The following is a 20,423-nucleotide window of genomic DNA, read 5'->3' on the forward strand; positions in this document are numbered from 1 at the left end:
TGCTCATCTCCAGGACCAAGGCCACCAGCATCCTGTAAGCAGATGTCTCCCCCCGTACCCTGATACCCTGTCTGCATCTGCCTTTTCCAAGGGCTCCTCTCAGTGCCAGTGCCACCGAGAAGTGACATGGCTTGCAAAACCACCCACCTTGGGTATTCCTCTTTTTTTTTTTTTTTCCAGCTTCAGCTATGGGGACTTCAGGCTTTTCCAGCAGGACTCAGTGCTCTGCACAGTCGTGATGCTGGACCAGAGAGTTGCACTTCTTAGCCCCTGCAGAGCTCAGGTGTTTGCGTCCCCTCCTGGATTTAGCTGTAATACCTGGGAATTGAATTTTTTTTAATTATTATTTGCAAGGAAAACAAAAGAAAGCATGAATGTGTTGTGAGGTTTTCTGTGTTTTGCAGAACGCTCAGCTCATACAATTATTATGAAGGGGGGAGGGGAGGGGAAGAGGTGAATTTTGATGCATGGAAAATATTTGAGAATTACTAATTACCAAAGCTTAATTATCTGGCTAGCAGTTAGTTATTAAGAGCAAGTGTGACCAACTGTGGTAGTTGAGCCTGGTTGCCTCCGCCCAGCTGGGGATGCTGTTGCTCTGCTGCTTCAGCCAGGGGCAGGGGCTCTGCAGAAGGGTTTTCCTTTTAGGTTCAGAAATCCACCTTTCAAAGTCAGACCTCTTCGAAGTGCTATCAAACTCATTGAACCTTGTGCAATGCAATTTAACAGCTTCCTTTGAGATACACCAGCTGCCTAAACCTGACAGTGTTAGAGTAACGCAGAAAGAGTTGCGGCTGCAGCAGTCCATGGCCGTCGGGCAGGAGGGAACATCTCCCTTTACCTGGCCAGCAGCACCATGAGCAGCTGGAGCTCTGAAGGAAGACCAAGAGCCCTTCTTCCCGGAGAGGTCTGGCTGGGACAAGGTGGAGAAGGGCCAGCCCTGCTCTAAGCATCCAAGGTAGAGGGCTTAAAAATGGCAATGTTCGCATGGCTTTATGCAAGCGCTCAGCAGGAAATGCTTACAGTAATATAACAGAGCTAGTGTGTGTAATTAGCTTCCCCAGACGTTTGTGTAAGGGCTTGCCCAAGCCTGGCAGGATTTAGGGGTGTTTTCGGGCTTTGGACCCCACTTTTGCTGCTGTCCCAGCCCCGAGGAGAGGCCTGGGGCAGGTGCCCAGCAGCTGGGGACATGATGGGCCCATTTCACAAGATGGCTGCCACCTCACTCTGCTGCTGTGATGATTGCCCTTTGCAGCCCAGATCCCTGTCACCCCCCAGGGAGGAACGTGCAGGGATATATCCCCGTCCCCACACCAACAGCACCATCTTGGGACGTAGGCACTGGTGGGGGATGATGACAGGAGCTACTATTTTTTTGCTTCCCTGTGCCCCCAATCCCAGCCCATTGCACAGGGGGAGGTGGCTGGGTTGATGTCCAACATTTACTGAGGAAAAATCAGGTGTTTTTCTGATCTTCCATCCTTGTTTTGGGCTGCTGCAGCCTGTTGAGCCGCTGTGTGTCAGCAGGCAGTAATTGGAACGGGCAGAGGAGCCGAGGAGGCCGAGGGGCTGGGGTCAGCCATGGGGGCACCACCACCACACGTCTTCCAGGAGCTTCACCACAGGAAGCTGCCCCAACCCTCTGCTGAGCCAGCTGCACGCTACCTCTGCTACGGCAGGTGCTCTGCAGCTATTACGTATTTACTGTGACGTTTGAAGGTGACAGCGTGAAACCAACTGTTTTCTAAGCCTCTTGGCCTTAGCTCCTTTGCTTTAAGGCTTCAGTTGCAAAGCCTGGGAGCGCTGCCCAGCCCTGCTGGGGAGCGGTGAGGGCGAGCAGATGCCTTCAAGGTGACTGCAGAGATGTCAAGGCAATGAAAAGCAGCAGGACCAAGCACTAATGTACCAAAGTTCATTTATTTGCAGCTCAGTTGTTCTCTACCACGATCCTGCGTGGGCAGAGCTTGGCAGGAGCTGTCAAAATGCAGGGCAGGAGAAGAGGGGGCGATGCCGGAGGTCTGGGTCACTGCGCTCCTGGCACTGTCGGGGACCCAGCGCCTGTGGGCGAGCCCAGAGCCTGTCCTTCAAGTCCGTGATGTGATGTCCTGCTGCAGGAGGGCAGGTGGGAGCTGTCGCACGCTGCAGCCAGGGCAGTCAAGCTGGGGCTGCGTGCCCTCGCCTGGGAATCTTTCTTCTCTTTGTCATTGGCTTCTCTTTTTCTTCTCCTGTTGTGTGCTTCCAGACTGCAAAATGGTTTCTGTGCTGCTCCTCCAGCTGTTAGCAGGGTCAAATCCCACCACAGCAAAAAGCTCTGCACGTCTCCCAGGTGTATGTCCATGGCATCTGATAGCGGCACTGTGAGGTGGCGTGGGACAAGCACAGCAAAAGGCAGATAAACAAAAGGTGCGGAAAAGGCAAAACAATGGAATTGCCACAAAAGATCTTTCATTTCTTTCCCCTTTTCTATCCATTTTGACTTTTCAGGTCACTAACACTAATAGGCTGTGTTGGAAGTGAATAGTCACAAACACAAGAGATGTAACATTTATGTATTTAATTAAAGTTTCTGCTCTCTAATTACTGACAACTTTTGTAGGGATTGACAGCAGAGTTTAACAAACATGACTGTAATCTGTTGCTGCCTTCTCAGGCAGCAAGAAAATCAAAGCAGTGCAGAGAAAAAGGAAAAAAACCAAAAGCCTTAACTTGCTTTTATTATTGGTTTTAGCAGAGTTGTAGTAGGCTAGTCTTAAAAAAAAAAAAAAGTTTTTGTAGCTATGTCAGTATATTGTAATGTTTAATAACTTTAAAAAATATTTCCAGTTTACTGCCTCAGTATAAATAAACGGTAGATACCAGGAACCATAAATTCATCACAGTGTACTCTGCAGGCAAAAAAAAACCCCAACCAATCAAACAAACAAAAAAAAACTCGTAATTTGATCATTCTTGTAATTCTGTTATTTAATCGAACAGGAACTAGTTCGTGTTGAAGAGTCTTACCAACATCTGTGCACATATGGGCACTGCTGTCTTCATACAGTAGGTGTACAGCCCATAAATATCGAGAACAAATTCTTGAAGGCTAACACTGGAAATTTTGCTTGCATTTACTTCTAAATCTTTGCTAAACCAAGTTTCACTTTGCTAATACAACAGCACTCGTTTGTGCTTTTTTCTTAAAAATCATGGATTTAAAAATACAAATATGCAATAAGTATGACTCTCAGATCTCACCTTGCTGTGTCAGTGTACTTACAAACTAACTAAATTGTTAAAAGGATGCGCACCCATCTAACTAAACAAACTGATTTGGTAAAGTCACAAAAGGGCTGCAGTGGACAGCCAATACATGTGAACTTTTTTTTTTACACGTGTTGAAATGCCTTGGAGAAGGTTTTATTTAAAAGACAGCAGATAAGTAGTCTTGGGATGAGTTCATAATACAGCTGCAAAACTAATTCAGACAGAAAAAAACAGTAACTACTAATTCTGAGCAGAAAAATTCATCCTCTTAAGCCAAGTAATGGAAGTTGTCTTCAGATTTTTAATGACTGACAGGCCAGGAAAAAAAATAACGAGGAATTGTTTGTAAAATTCTCTAACTGAAGTCTGATAGAAAAATATGAATGTCATCTTTTACTCGCTCACTTCTCCATTTGCTCGGCCAGTAAGTTTTTTTTTTCCTTTTCTTACTACTTTCTGATGCCTCTTGTATCTGAAGAGTTTATCATAACGTAGATTGTCTCATTAGCTCTGGGTACATCTGTGTAATGTTCCCGATACCCCGTCTGGACTCTTCTTGTATCCCTCTAGGGGTAACTGTGCCTGCTGCTTCCCTAAAGTGCCTGTATACCAACGCGCGAAGCATGGGAAATTAACAGGATGAGCTCAAGATCTGTGTACAGTTGTGGGGCCACGATCTCATCGTGATCATGCAGACGTGGTGGGACAGCTTGCATGACTGGAAGTGGAGGGCTATGTCCTCTTTAGGAAGGACAGTAGCATCAAGATCCTGGGCACTGGTTCTCACGGGGGACTTTAATTATCCAGACAGCTGTTGGGTAAGCAACTCAGCCAGGCACACGCAGTCCAAACGGTTTCTACAATACATTGAAGACAATTTTCTGACGCAGGTGGTGGAGCTGGGCAACATTCAAGCAGCACTTCTTCCAAGCTGGGGATCGGTGCATCCTGAAGAATAGGAAACTGGGGAAGAGGGGCAGGAGACCTGCGTGGATGAGCAAGGAGCTCATCGACAAGATCAAAAGGAAGAGGAAAGTCTATGAAATGTGGAAAAATGGACCCTCCCCTTGGGAGGAGTATAGGAGTGTTCTCAGGGCCTGCAGGGAGGTAGGCGAAAGCCCACCTGGAGATGAAGCTGGCAAAGGAGATAAAGGGTAATAAGTTTTTTTTTTTTTTTTTTTAAGTATGTAAACAGTAAAAGGAAGACTAGGGATAATGTGGGTCCCCTGCTGAACGAGGGGGGGTGCCCTGATAACGGGGGATGCCGAGAAGGTGGAGATACTGAATGCTTTCTTTGCTTTGGTCTTTGCTTCAAAGACTGCCCCCCAGGACTCCTGGACCACAGAGGGAGGAGAAAGTGTCTGGGAAGTGGAGATCTCCCCTCCGTTTGACGAGGGAGTGGTTTGGGAGTGTCTGAGTGGAATCAATGCACACGAATCCACGGGCCCCGACAGGATGCATCCACGTGTGTCGAGGGAGCTGGCGGAGGTGATCGCCGAACCACTCTCTGTCATCTTTGAAAAGTCTTGGAGAACAGGAGAGGTGCCTGAAGACTGGAGGATAGCCAGTGTCACTCCGGTCTTCAAGAAGGGCAAGAAGGAGGATCTGGGAAACTACAGGCCAGTCAGTCTCACCTCTGTTCCTGGAAAGGTGTTGGAACAGCTTGTTCTGGATGCTATTTCCAAGCAAAAGGAAGAGAAGAAGGTTATGAGGAGTAGTCAGCATGGAGTCACTAAGGGGAAGTTGTGCTCGACCAACCTCGTTGCCTTCTATGATGGCATCACCAGCTGGGTAGATGGGGGAGAGCAGTGGATGTCATCTACCTTGACTTTAGCATACTGTCTCCCTTGACTCCTGCTAGCAAAGCTGAGAAAGTGTGGGATAGTTGAGTGGACAGTAAAGTGGGTTGAGAACTGATGAGGGAATAGTGTCCAACCTCAGCAAGTACGTTGATGACACGAAGCTGGGAGGAGTGGCTGACACACCAGAAGGCTGTGCTGCCATTCAGCAAGACCTGGACCAGCTGGAGAGATGGGCAGGAAGAAACCAAATGAGGTTTAACAAGAGCAAGTGTAGAGTCCTGCACCGGAGAAGGAACAACTGCATGTATCAGTACAGGCTGGGGGATGACCTGCTGGAGAGGAGCTCTGTGGAGAAGGACCTGGGGATCCTGGTGGATGACAGGTTGGCCATGAGCCAGCAGTGTGCCCTGGTGGCCAAGAAGGCCAAGGGGATCCTGGCGTGCATTAAAAGGAGCAGGGACAGCAGGTCAAGGGAGGTGATCCTCCCCCTCTACTCTGCCCTGGTCAGGCCTCACCTGGAGTACTGTGTCCAGTTCTGGGCTCCCCGGTACAAAAAAGACAGGGGCCTCCTGGAGACAGTCCAGCGGAGGGCCACAGAGATGATACAGGGCCTGGAGCATCTCCTCTAGGAGGAAAGGCTGAGAGACCCTGGCCTGTTCAGCCTGGAGAAAAGAAGACTGAGAGGGGATCTCATCAATGTGTATAAGTACCTGAGGTGTGGGAGACAGAGGGATTTGGCCAACCTCTTTTCAGTGGTTTGTGGGGACAGGACAAGGGGCAATGGCCACAAGATGGAGCACAGGAAGCTCCGCACCAACATGCGAAAGAACTTCTTCACAGTGAGGGTGATGGAGCACTGGGACAGGCTGCCCAGGGAGGTTGTGGAGTCTCCTTCTCTGGAGATATTCAAGGCCCGTCTGGACGCCTACCTGGGCAGCCTGCTCTAGGGAACCTGCTTTGGCAGGGGGTGGGACCCGATGATCTCTGGAGGTCCCTTCCAACCCCTACAGTTCTGTGATTCTGATGTAAGGGATTAAGCTCAACAAAAGCTGCGCACAAAAGCTCCTCCCTGGAAACTCAGCAATGAGAAAGTAAACGATGTTATTAACAAAGCAGGGTTTTAATAAACAGGTATAAGAGTTACATGTCAAAATGATTTATAAATAAACATAATCACATTACATATATTCTGTCTTTTTAAAAAAGTATTGATTATACAATAATATATATTTTCTGAGTTACAAAATTCCATATAAATAGCAAATTATTCTCAGTATGAAGAATACAAGAATACATTAAATACAAACAAACAAAACAAAACTGGGGTACATCTCTGAAAGGAATCCTGAGTGCAGTACACACGCAACCACGGGCAGAAAACAGAACAAGAGATGCAGTGGTTGGCTACAATAGTGCTCTTGTCCCAGTATACAAATTCTCCAAAACTGTAAAATTGGAACCGAGAACCTCCTGGTGGCGCTAACCCTTGTTCAGCTCCATAGAAATAAACTCAGGAGTGGCTCTGGGTACCGCTTGAGATTTCAGGAGCACCCTATAGGTTGTTTTGGTATCACAATAAGAAAATGAGCTCTGTCTTCTGATGGACAGAAAGAAGGCACTTAGAGCAGGTCAGTGAAGGCTGTAAGCAGCAGCTTGGACTAATAGCCAGGGAACGGTGAGATACATCTCCTGAATGAAGATGTGTGGCAACAAATTCTGGTGGAGTTACACACAAGAGGTAGCTAATTCTTACACTCCTCAAGGTTTCACTGCTTACTGCCAAAATAATGATATAAATTAAAGCAAGACTAAATCAAAGCTCTTTTTTTTTTTTTTTTTTTCCCAGACTGAGATAAGCAAACAAGCACGTCCTACTAAGGACTAGCAGTCAAGATGCAGCAGTGTGCTTCTTTCTTTGTGGTACAAGTTGTAGCAGCATTTAGATCAAGCGTTTTCACTGTCTGGTTTCTCTTGGCATTTATATCTGTACAACAGACATATACGACTGGTAATGTTCAGAGCTATGTGACTACATCACTTGGACCAAGGCAGACTGCAGTACTGCAAGAGGATGCCAACTTGCAGAAGCTGGTCTGTACCTCTAATGTATTTAAATGCTGAATTCCGAAAAATCTTATTCTATTATTATTAAAATTATTATTAATAATTTTATTTTTTTAGTATACTTTTTTTTTCTGATCACAATGAAAAATGTCAATTATTCATGGAATTATTCATTATTATTCAGCGATGCCTCACTTCTGCCTGTTGTTTTCACAAGCAGTAATGCAGCCACGATATGCTCCCTTAAACACTGCTATTTATATAAAATAGCATGTTTTCTTTCACATGCCCAAGGTCATGAGCTCTGACTTACTAAGAAAATATGAATCATCAGAGAAAACTCACACATGCAAACTACAATAAGCACACAGAGGCTTAGATTCTGCTCCTTATTACAGCATCAACTCAACAGAGATAATGAAGTAAACAAGAGCCATTTACAGGCTTCTGGCTTATTACCAGTTTAACGGGGATCGAAAACCGGATGAACAAAGTTACCCTGAAGCTGAGCCATAGTTGCCCAGAACAGGATTATTTAACAAGTAAACAGACACGTGACAACACTTCTTCAGTTTCTTAAATTCTCAACTATTTTCTGTCCTTTGAAACATTACGGAATAACAACCTTCTTTCTACTTGGTATACCATGATTTGGGAAGATCCTGTCCCATGGCACTTTTTTTGCTGGTTTTGGGTTAAAAAGCCCAGCAACAAGAAGCAGTAAATATTGCACAGTAAGTTAGGATAGCAGTCTAGAAAAGAGAATAGCACTTGCAGGGTGTTTTTTTTCAGTCCAAAGGAAAGCTCTTCATTTTTTCTGCTAGTTCCTGTCTCATTTCTATATGTTTTTTCAGGTTTTGCACTTCATGGGGGAGGTTAATGTCCCACACTGACAAACAGGATTGTAATTCTGAAAAAAAAAGAAAAGAAAATGGCAACTGTGATAATTATTATTGCGTAATTAGAAGTGGTTTTGCTTATCTGCTCTTTTTTTAATTACTCATAAATTGCCTCTCTGAGGCACAGTGTTTAGGACCTGGAGGCCAAGTTGTATGACACCTTATGTGTGAGGTGATGAAGATACGTGTTACAAGCCATTTCTACTTACACAATAGTTTGGATTCCAGTTCCTAAACCATTTAAAAGCACTTCAAAAAACATTTCTGGTGCCTGTGGACTATACGGTGGTTACCTGAGCTACAGCCAATGCTAGTATTGAGGTGCCTGCATAAAATTTCGCCTTGATTTTCCTGAGCAGATATACGCTAAATGCTTACAAGACTCAAAACCCATTCACTATAAACCAGAAATGAAAATTGATTTCATCAGGTAGTAAGTATACTGAAAAAAGGTCACTTCTTCAATCTCCACTCAAGCAAACACCTCTCTTTTCCTGGAGAAGCGTTACTTTTAATGGAAAATTGAGAACACTTACACAAGCAGGGCTCACAAACTAAGGCCCTGAAGGTTCCTGAGAGTCTGATTACTCTTTGTACAATGAATGGCATTCTTAAACCCAATTAGAAAGCTAAAAAGGCAATAGGTGCTCTTATGGTAACAATCAGGGACTATCATAATGTAAAAAACGCAGCTGTGTCTGATTCTTATTTTAGTCCAGTCAGCTCACCTACACTTGCCACCTTTAACTTTATACTATTACTGCCCCATTACCAAGAAACTCAGAAACTGGGATCAGAGAAAGGTGAAGAAGAGCATCAATCAGAGCACAAATGTAACCGTACTAAGAAAAAAAAACCACAAAGATGATTTCATATCTTCCTATTCCAGCACTTCCCCATCCTAATTGTCAGGAAGCTCTTCCTGGTGCCCGAACTAAATCTCCCTTATTGTAACAGAAACTGCTTAGTTTTTATCCTACCCACAGGGAATATGTTGAAGTGTTTATTCCCTTCCTCTTTATTTACACATTTGAAGCCTATCATCACGTCTTTTCTATGCTTGCTTTATATTAACCACTTTGTCTTCAGTATTTCCCCGTGGGTTGCATTTCACTCCTCTGGGCTATTCCTAACAGTTCAGATCATTCGGCAGGGTCCCAGATGGAAACGCTCCTCCAGCAGAGGCTTCACCAGAGCTCAGCAGAGCACAGGAATTCACACATCTTAGAGAAGCCACTTTTCTACTGGTGTGAGAAGGTGTTTGCCTCTTCTGCAGGAACATGATGCTGTTGGCTCATGTTCAGCCAGTGATCAATTATAAACCTTTTGTTGCAGCATTGCTGTTTAAGCTGACCATTTCCTCATGTTGGTACAACAGATCACTCCTAATTAAGTAAAAGGTCTTGCATCTGTCCTTACGGAACTGTATCCTATTTCCTTTGGGACCATTTATTCTATTTGTCAAGGTTATTTCAAATGCTAATCCTGTCCTCCATTGTGGCTTCTTTTAAGCTGAGTGTTGTCTGCTAATCTGAAAAGCAAATTCACTGTTCCTTCCTCCACATCATTCATGAAAACATTGAGTATTCCTGGCTTAGCACGAACCCCTCTGGAAATTCATTCGATACATTCTCCGACTAGACAAGCACTATTACTCTTTAAATACAGTTTTCCAGCAAATTACATGCCCTTCAAAGAGTAGCTTCATCCGATCCATTTTTGGAAGTTACTGTTAGTTTGTATGGAGCCCAGAAATGCACCAGACTACAAAAACTAGTGACAATATTTTGCTAACACTGTATCAAATGTTGATCACCACCTCTCCAAACGTATCTCAGTGGGTAGTCAAGCATAATAGTGTCTACTCCACTAATAATATAAATTAATAAAACACAGTTCAGCTACCTTTGTGAGATTTGTCGTCTTCGGTGTCCCTCTTATACCAGTATCCCAAAACCAGCACCACATTCTTCAGACTCCCTTTTTCAAAGAAATAAAATGTCACATTTTAATTTTCATGGGAACTTTGTCATTTAAGGAAGAAAGAGTAGCTTACGTGATGCCATTAACAGGATAAAACCCAGAGTTTTTCTCTTTATTCATAGTCAGTAACCATGAAAAAAAGGACACAAAAACAATACAGTTCATGTCTCCATTTAATTTAGGGGTTTGCCAGAGTTCAAAGCTGTAACCACCGGATCAGTCGGCCAGCCTGTTGAACAAGCCTAAGAACAAAGCACCCTATTATTTACCACATGCAGAGGTAGCAGAGGCATGGAAAACAGATGTCACAGCGAAGGGATAGGTTGCGAATGAAGTCCCAATCCACAGCAGAAGCAGAAAGTGCCAGCAGTCAGTCTGGTTATAAAAAACAAACAAACAAAACAACCAAGAATGATACAAACTAATTAAAAGTGTTCTGAAGTAACAATAGCACATAGGTAGGGAAGGAGAGTTAGTAGGGATGTAGAAATGGGGATGGGTCATAATAAGGTAAATACCAAATAACACAAAAAAAACAGAGTGGGAAGACAAAAGTGGATGGGTCACGGAGGGCTGGTGGGAACCCTGTGCATCTTCCCTGATCAGATGTTTCATCACTTTAATTTTTTCTGCAACCAGCTCTAGCCATACTCTGTACCAAACAGATTGGAACTTGAGTACAATGTTTCTTACTCAGACTAGGGTCCTTGCTTTGAAAACTCTAAATTTCCCCTTGCAAAATGAACTATACATATATTTACACGTTAATCATTCTCTACAAAAGATGTCTTGTCTATTATATGTCAATTGTTAGGTGAGAGAATTAGAAAAAGACATTATATTCATACACAAACTACTGATAAAATTGATGTCTCAACATCTGGCAATCTCTTTTCCCTAAAATATTTACATTTGATTGACGTTATGTGTTTTAATCTCAAAATGAAACTTTTTAATGCAAAAATATTTCCCTCTATCTTATCTCATAGATGCAGTGTGTTACTACTGAAGACGTGTTCAGCAGCCTCTGTGCCATTTTCAGTAATTCTGTGAATATACCAGTGGAACCAAAGCCTGAATTTAGGAAAAAAAATCAACAACCCTTATAAATAATTGCCGGGAGAAAATGATCAAAAGAAGAAGCACACATCAAACCGCATGCATCAGTCTCACTTGCCATTCTTGAGTTCTGTGCAAACACAACTCATCTATTTCTCATGAAGCACTAACTTTTCTGTATATAAAATTTAGATTAAAGATGCTGTGTTGACTGGAAACCGAGAATGAGACTCAAGGCTTTCTAAGTCACATTCTATTATTCTATCCAATATACTTTGCCTACCAATGACAATAATGTGAGGCAGAAATCTTATTTTCAAAGTAACTATTCTTTACAAAATACTAGAAACAAAACAGTCCCTTTATAGCACTAATATTGCAGCTATCAGGACCCGAAGGACTCAAAGTGCTGTGCTAGGGCATCCGGACTCTATAGCTGGCGCTCTACCAGCTGAGGGTTGAACAGACTCCACAAACTTGCTGTCTCAGGCAGAAGCAAATCACGGGAAGATGGAGGGGTCTTTGACTCTCAGCACTGTGAGCTAGCTGTAGTCTACAGACACTTCTGATGCCAAAAAGGAAAAAGCAGCCCCCAAATTAGGTTTACAATGGTAATGAGAAAAACATCCACAGGCTGCAACGGTGAAATTTGCTAGCAGGATTACAGTGTATTTCTGACTCCACAAAAGCAGCTTTGGAGTCTTTTTTTTTTGACAGCAAATCTTTTGACTTAAATCACACTGACAAAGGATCAAAAGAACAATTTGAATGACATCCAACAAGGATAAGTGCCGGGCCCTACGCTTGTGTCGTAACTACCCCATGCAGCAATACAGGCTTGGGAAAGAGTGGCTGGAAAGCTGCCCGATAAAAAAGGACTTGAGGGTGCTGGCTGACAGCTGAACATGAGCCAGCAGTGTGCCCAGGTGGCCAAGAAGGCCAGTGGCATCCTGGCTTGTGTCACAGAAAGAGTGTGGCCAGCGGGACTGGGGAAGTGATTGTCTCCTTGGATGTGGCGCAGGTGAGACCACACCTTGAATATTGTGTTTGGTTTTGGGCGCCTCACTACAAGAAGGATATTGAGTTGCTCGAGCATGTGCAAGTAAGACAAAGCAACAAAGCTGGTGAAGGGACTAGAGAATGAGTCTTATAAGGAGTGACCAAGGGAAGTGGTGTTGTTTAGTCTGGAGAAGAGGAGGCTCAGGGGAGACCTGATTTCACCCTACAACTTCCCTGGGAGGTTGCAGCAAGGAGGATATGTGTCTCTTTTCTCAGGTGACAAGTGATAGGATGTAAGGAAATGGTCTGAAGTTGCACCAGGGGAGGTTTAGATTGGGCATTATGAAAAATTTCTTCATGGGGAGGGTGATCAAACACTGGACTGGGCTTCCCAGGGAAGTGGTGGAGTCCCCATCCCTGGAGGTATTCAAGAGATGTGTGGACACGTCTCTAAGGGACATGGTTTAGGATAGGTCAGGTTGGTGGGAGGACTTGATGATCTTGAAGGTCTTTGCCAACTTAAATGATTCTGTGTTTCTGTGACTCCTGAATAAGGCTGGGAGAAGACGACTAGGAAATTAGCAATTAAGGAAAAATAATTAAAACCTAGTGAGCTCCACAGAGAGAGAAGCCAGAAGCATAAAACATAAGACGGAGAAAGAATGCAGGCAGACACAGAACAAGATAAAGACTACCGGACAGAGGACAGTGAGAGCTGTGCTGAAGCAGGGCACAAAGGATGCAGTGAGGGCGGGGAGCATTCACAGGCTGATCAGTGACAAGCCAGGGAAGAGCTGTTGTTTTACGCGGGCACAGCTAGGACAGCCTGCCGGTGTTCAGCTAACACTGGCCTGTCTGACACTGAGTGAAGATGACAGCAGGAGAATAGAATGAAGGAACAGGACGTGGAAAATGCTAATCTGTTCCTGGAACACCGTGTCAAACAGAAGCCAGCAATCCTAAACTTGGCACTGATTTCACCGATGGCTTTACTTACCTAGCTGAGCTGTTAGCATGACTCGAATAGAATCACAAAATTTATCTATAACTCGTACAGGGCGACGCGTTGATAAATCAAGCAGCAGAATATGTCCTCCTCCTGTCCCTATCCACAACGCAGTATTTTTCTGCAGGCAAATTGTCTTCACTCTTCCAGAATAAGCAACTTTCTGTTTTAGTTCTTTATCTAGTTTTTCTACTTCCTCCCTAAAAGTATGGAGAGAACTTGCATTAAATTTTGATGGCACACTATTGCACAGCTGCTAAAATGACTCCCTCAATACCAGCCTTTTAAACGATCATTCATCAAGACAAAGTGCAAAAAAGTCATGTTAATAAGTTGTCTTACTTTAGAGAATCTGGGATGAAAACTATTGGACTTCTAAGGCCCTGCTGGTGTGCTTGAAAAGACCTTCAAATAGGAGACAGGTACATTTCTCTGTTTTCTCCCAGTATGCAGGAGAATAATGTCACTGCCAAGTGGGAGGAGCATAGCTAGAGCTGCTCCTAGCTTCACCATAAAAATGAAATGGACGTAGCACATGAAGGAAGAAGAACAATTTAAATGCAAATGTAAATCACTGTCACCGTCACTAAAACTCTGATGCAGAGATAAGACATTCTTAATCAGGGGATGCAGGAAGTAACTGGATGCAAAAGCAGGAGTACCTTATCACATCAGGTAAGGCCAGCAAAATACTTTCTTCTTTATTTCATAGAGTTAAGCGTATCCTCTCATAATCACAAATTGTGAAATACAGTAAGGGTATTACAGAACTGAGATTCTGCACGGGATATTTTGAAGTTCTGGGCCAGAAGAGAGGAAAAGAATTCCGCATTTGCCCAAAGAACTGGGCAAGTCTCTTATCTCTACTCACCCCAGAAGGGTGAGGTACTGTGCTAGAGAAGGCGATCTGTTAGCCAGCTCTCTGTGCTTCAGGTCATCAATCTGAAATGGAGTACTTACTTAAGAAAATGTGCACAGTCAATTAGTTCAGAAAGCTTTTCTGTCTTCTTGTCCCAGATTTCCACAAAGTGACTGTTTTTCTTTGCCAAGTAGATGGATTTATCTACTGCTATTGAAATTATGTTTGCATCACTGTAAGCCTTATGACAGAACCTAAAGAGAGAAGAACTCCAGTTAGAATCACAGGCAATATCCAGTAGAAAAACTTGAATATTATGAGTGAGGTTCTCTATAACTGTTAAGAGATTCATTCAGCCTTGACACCTACGTGGGCTAGGATACAGCTGAGAAGGTTTGCTATGATCTTCCTGCAGTTTGACCTAAATTCTCACAGTAGTGGAGCTGGAGTTACGTTATCCCCGGAGATGTATCAATGCCCAAAGTCTGTTCAGAAATCTTTCCCATTTATCTGCTCAGATCACATATGCTCACATCACAGCGGGGCAAACTCCACCTTTTGATGTCTGGAGACACCTGACACTTCCTACAGGGCCCACAGAACCACAAGGGGTCACTCGACAAAGATGACTAAGCCTAAAACGCAGCAGTGAGATTTAGCTCATCTTGCTCTGCTTGTTTCACTGCAGCTGACAGCCTTTTTGTCTGGTTTTCTCTACATATGAATGTGTCTCTGTGCCTGTACATATCAAAGTATTACTGGCTCTGCAATTTAATAGCATTAGCTTATTTTACCGACTCCAATTCATCTTGAAGAGCAGCTCCAAATCACAGATGCCTGACAGCAGACTCAGACTGCCATGCTGCTGCTATGCCTGATGTTACTTGTTTTTGTCAACTTCATTTTCAGTTTTGCCTCTACAAAGCATAAGGTATTCCTGTGATACACTTTTCATCTTGCGATTGAACTGAATTTTACTAAAGCTTTAGTTTCTTGCTCTATATTAACATGTTATTTTCCAAAGCAAATTCACTTCCTAGAATAATGACCTCTATTAGTATAAAATCAAACACTGTACCACCTGCTCAGGAAAAATTCCCCTTAACTTCAGAGCACGATTTACCCAGGTAAGGATTATAGCCAGTGCTCCAAAAACTTCAGTCTCCTATTTCTATATCATGAGAGGTCAGCAAAGATATGCACACATACTGTGCAAACAAACATGTAAAGAGAAATGCTGTGCAAAGTATGCACGTATAGCTCTTAATAAAGTAACCAGGGCTTGTCAAATGTAATCAAGGGAGAAAAATTGATCAGTAGCATTTATACATTTTCTGACTTCATTATACTGACTTCATAAAGCCTTTATATAGTAAAAAGGCACATCCCTTCTTTAAAAGCAGTCATGAATACTTCAAACATTACTCAATGCTCTTATTTTAATGCACATTATATTTCATCAATATTATGGAAGAAAAATAATGGAAACAAAATTAAAAAAAAAGCTCTAGAACATGATATTATATAAAACTACTGTTAGAAATCTTTAATAAAAACAACAAAAGAGCCAAGTAGCATTACATAAAAATAAACTTACAGTTGACTTGTTTTTGTTTCAATCAGCTTTTGGACAGAGAAATCACTAGATAAGGCTATGAGCTTTGTTCCACAGCCTCCCCAGATTATATTTTTTTCAGATAAGTGTGAGGATTCATTTAAGCACATTAGTGGTGTGTTAACATTTCCTATAGTTAGTATCTTCAAAGGTGTTGCACCCTTACACTGCAAAAAGAAATAGACTCTCCATTAGAAACAAGAAGTATGCAGACATATGAAGTACAAACTGTTAAAACAAGGCCACACAACCTGCAGAATACTTACACAGCTAGATTTTGTGAACTATCGTGTTCTCTTTCCAGAATGTTAGGGACTGAAAAGCACTGTACTATCATAAATACCCCAAAGAAAACAGCCCGTGTGAACAGAAACAGGATGGAGCTCGGACTCATACTTCCTGCAACCAGAGGCCCAGTTCAAGAACTGGGAAGAAAGTCACATGGATATCCTAGAGAAATCCCACACTAGACCATATCCTAGTTCTGCGATAGATTGCAACTGTGCAACTGCTCTAAGGTACATATGGTCAGGAGCTAGAGCGAATCTAAACAGTATTGTCTTTTTGCAGGTATCTGTTCTACAGAGGGAAAACTTAGTGTGACTGTAAGGAAAAAAGGAGCTATAGCAGCAATAAATAAAGGAGATTTTATGTTAGAATATTATATATATTTTGTAACAGAATATCTGTTAAATAGATTGGCCATTATTTGCCAAGCCTGTCAAAGACCTATTTCTCATTAAAAATAATTCCCCCCTCTTAAATCTGTTGGTTAAAACATCTATTGTAACACATGCACATTTCCTCTAAGTGCACAGAAAATGATTTCTAATTTTAGAGAAGCAAGTTAAAAATAATATGCATGAAATAAAGCCACTATCAGTAGCTGTATGCATATTGCTGACAGTTTTTTGTAGAACGGACAGCAAAGAACAAATCTACCTTTACTGCTCTGTCTTCAAACACTGCCAGTCTGCCATCAGCTGTGCCAACCAGAAAGAAATTCTTCTGCTTGCTGAAACAAAACAAAATGCCCTGATCAGGTAAGAAAAATTTAAATTCATACTCTCTGATATTTCAAGAGTTTCACTGAACACTAAGAGCAAAAACAACCAGCTGTGGTCAGGAATGTAGTCTCCAGCTACCTTGGGTGCAAAACTAAGTGAAAACATAAGCAAAATAAACAGCTGTGTGAAGAAAGCTGTCTGCGTGAATGTACAGCTGTTATTTTCTGCACATCACTATTAGTGGTATTTTCAAAATGCAACCCAAAATATTTAAAAGTCATGCATACCTTTGCTTTGAAAGAGAATTACAGTATAAACAGGTGATAGAATCTGTCATTTTCTGCAGACGATGCCTTCTTGTTTCATCTTCTGTGTTAACTGCCCACAGAGAACCAGACTGGGTTCCTGCTACAATCCAGTTTTCTTTCTCAGTAGGAAGGGTCACTAATGCCAAACTTAAAATTTTACTATCTGCAATATCCTGAATCAGAAACAAAACAAACAAACCAACCCACAATGATATGGTTACATTTTCAACAAGGATAAATACTAGTAAATAGCTGGTAATAAAAATAAAGTACAATCTTGTACTGGGGAAGACCCCGGGCCTTGGGTCTTCCCATGAAGATCTTCCCATGAAATCTAATCCCTGATGAGCAGAACTTATCTTCAGAGATACCATCTATCTTCAGTGTGCTGGGAAGGGCCCCTCAGACAATACATAGGAAAATCTTTAAGATGAATATTATAAAAAAATATTATCTCTCTATTTTAATGAAGGTCTCAAAGCCATCAGAACATTAAACAAATGGAACTACACAGTATAGGTTCAGTTTAATTGCTAACAATAAAACTACTGGTCTAAAAACCTTTTTTCCATTTTAGTTTTAGAAAAACAAGCCATAAACTTTAAACCAAATCTACTAATTCAAATGTATCACGGTCAACAGATGGCAGATACTTTGTGGAAATACAATTTAAATAGCTTTGATGTTGAGTCATACTCAGTTCTGGCAGACAAAGAGAAACACATTACATCACAGCATGTCAAGCCTGAGTAAAACTTTCCCTTTTCCGGTGGCACAGGACTGGGGTGAACAACAAACAAACCTGCCTGCAGTGGGAGAAGGAGGTGGCATCCACAGGAAGAGAAGAACTGATAAGAGACTATCTGGATTGTTAGGCGGGAGGCAGAGATACAAAGGGTTGTATAACTATTACTTCTCGTCCTAGCCTCCACGCCAGAAACAGCTTCTATCTGAGTGTAAGAAAGAAACACAGTAGTGGAAAGACAGTATTAGTCAAAATTTCAGGCTGGACAGCAGGAAGAGAGGAAAAGAGACTGTGTTTCTGCTTCATTTCATGGATGCAAGGAAGACTGATACATAAGCAATCTTTGTTCTCTCAAAAGTCTCCCAAAGTTGAGCTTTCCGAAGCAATATCCTACTGTTCAAATACAGATAATTCTTCTGAAATACATCTGGGTGCCAAAAACAGAATAGATGACAACTTCCACACATACCTCACAAGTATGTCCATCTGTGTTTAGGTTAACAAACGAAAGTTGTGCTTTTTCCGTGTTCCCATTGCCTATCCAGACTCCTGCCTTCTTGCAGCTTTGATTGGCAGCTACCATGCACTCTGCTGTGGAAGTGCTGGGTATTGAAACATACCTCATCAAACAGATAAGCTCTGCAGAATTCAAAATCTCATACACCTGCAAAGAAAGCCACAGCATGCACATGATAATAAAAATGGCTTGTACAGTGATACATCTATAACAAGGAATGGATAGCAATCTTATGGAATACCGACAAAGCTTCTCAGCAGGTCTGCTAACTTGTATACCGCTTTTGTTCACTGAGCAATTTCACCTTCACTCTTTTTATTTTTCAATTAAAATTTCAGGAAATCAATGGGATTAAGGCTCTTTTCAAAATTTCACCCATTTCAAAGAGCAGTATGATGTGTGATATCAGACAGTAGGTTTCAGATCCACACCACTGTTCTTCCACTCACGTGCGTGGAACAGTGTAAGCTAGCTCCACTGATGTTATAAAACAAAGTCCTTTCTGCATAACTCTAGTAAAAAACACAAAGTGATCTGCAATCTATTTTAATACCATCACCATATACCATCACACAGAGAAAAACAGAAGGTTACCAATAAATGGTGGGTAAATGCGAATGGAACCGTTTATTCTGGATAGCAAGACCAGGCAATATTCCATGGCTGTTTCCACTCCAGAAAAAGAAAACAACAGAAAAAAACACCATGCCTTTTACTAATATAATCTTGCCATTTCTTTTCAGAAAGCACAATAACTTCATGGTATAGTTTATCACAAAAATACTAATAAATACACTAAGCAGTACCTGGGAAGATGTTGGTCGTTCCTGAGGATTTTCCTTCAAACACTTTTTAATTAAATTTTCAACTTTAGGCCAGGGGGCACACCCGTATTCTTTGACGGGATCTAAAATGTAAAATCATACAACTTCTTAGCCAATATTTACCATAATGTGGAACTATAAGTTCTGAATAACTTTCTCCATATTTTAAGAATTTATCTAACTTCTTACAAAGCTGCTCTAAGAAATACTACAGTCTGAGGTAAAATGTCAGTATGATCAGCTTGGAATTGCTCATCTGCCATTACAGGATAATGAGAGTCACTGGGCTAGAGTCTTTTTCATTAAAGGCAGCTTGTTTTTTTAACTTAGTACATGATAAGCATAATCAAAGCAATATGTAAGGATCAACGCCAGACACTGTCTTGGAAGGTACTTCCAGCAATATTCATTTTAACCAGGTCCGGACAAAATCCCAAGTACACAAAATCTCTATTTCTTTATAAAATGAACCAGCTTGTTCCCTTGAAGTTATAACCAACATAATGATGAATAGATGCCTATTTCTCACAATTTGAAGACTGTGTGAAATTAGGAGAAGTTTCTAAAAATTGCTATTATTTAGCCTCTTGCTCTGATCACTGTCAGATTACAACATAAAACATGAGGTGCTATTTTTAGAGGAGGCAGGACAAATTGTCTGCTTTCATGTTAAAACTGGAAGAAACGAGGCATACCTGGTAACTTTCCTTGGATTGCTAACTCATCAAACTCATTTGGAAACTTCAGGCCTTCCATTATTCTACCTCCTCCTGTTAAAATGTCATACAGAAGCAAGCCAAATGAATAAACATCAGCTTGCTGATTGTAAATAACATTTCCTCTGGCAACTTCCGGTGCTCGAAATCCTGCAAATAAATCATTAATAGTTATTATGATTCATACCAAGCTGAAGCCATATTTATCCTTTTAAGAATAGCAACTTACTGATAAAAATATCACAGGAAGTGAACCAAAAATGGCATGCTATTTCTGGGCTGGAATAGTTTGCATGTGGCATACTACCAAAAATATCAGCAATCAGTGCAAAGGAAGGGTACAGTATATTAGTTACAAAGCTCCTGCACCATTACACATAAAATAATTCATTTATAAATGAATACTGAAATTCTACAGTCTTTACTGAAGGCCTAATATTTAACACTTGCAGTCACACGCTCACGCACGATTTCAAAGACCTAAAGGCTCTATTTGAAGTTCCCAAAGTGTGCAGTGCTTTAAAATGGATGCTAACAAGTTCTCTCTCAGGTCAAGGAACAGGGCAAGTATTCATTGCCTTTAAATAAAATCAAGACCTACCTATGCATTACTGAAAATTAAAACAACAAACACTTTTAGCAGTTTAATTTCACTACCACAATAACCATAGTAAAACAAGACAGGAAAAAAAATATCAAAATTAGTGCATGTTATTTAATTTTTTTTCCTTTTAGCCCCTCAGTATACTTCTCGATTCTTCTAAAAGGGGTTAA

At 41.7% G+C, this 20,423-nt stretch overlaps 1 protein-coding gene across 2 annotated transcripts in view; it reads right to left on the reverse strand.

The window, feature by feature from the left end:
- Positions 1–6,149: 6,149 nt before the first annotated feature.
- Positions 6,150–20,423, reverse strand: part of LRRK2 (leucine rich repeat kinase 2) — a 71,396-nt gene continuing 57,122 nt past the window's right edge. For both annotated transcript variants that reach the window (XM_040544705.1, XM_040544704.1), the window contains 10 exons: positions 19,629–19,799; positions 18,916–19,016; positions 18,062–18,256; positions 16,827–17,020; positions 16,475–16,547; positions 15,515–15,699; positions 14,019–14,171; positions 13,050–13,258; positions 9,917–9,991; positions 6,150–8,022 (listed from right to left, as the gene is read on the reverse strand). In XM_040544705.1, the coding sequence (XP_040400639.1) occupies positions 7,901–8,022; positions 9,917–9,991; positions 13,050–13,258; positions 14,019–14,171; positions 15,515–15,699; positions 16,475–16,547; positions 16,827–17,020; positions 18,062–18,256; positions 18,916–19,016; positions 19,629–19,799 (1,478 nt within the window). In that variant the 3' untranslated portion in view covers positions 6,150–7,900. The remainder of the gene's footprint in view (positions 8,023–9,916; positions 9,992–13,049; positions 13,259–14,018; positions 14,172–15,514; positions 15,700–16,474; positions 16,548–16,826; positions 17,021–18,061; positions 18,257–18,915; positions 19,017–19,628; positions 19,800–20,423) is intronic.

The sequence above is a fragment of the Cygnus olor genome, chromosome 1 (assembly GCF_009769625.2).
Source record: "Cygnus olor isolate bCygOlo1 chromosome 1, bCygOlo1.pri.v2, whole genome shotgun sequence".
Classification (NCBI taxonomy): domain Eukaryota; kingdom Metazoa; phylum Chordata; class Aves; order Anseriformes; family Anatidae; genus Cygnus; species Cygnus olor.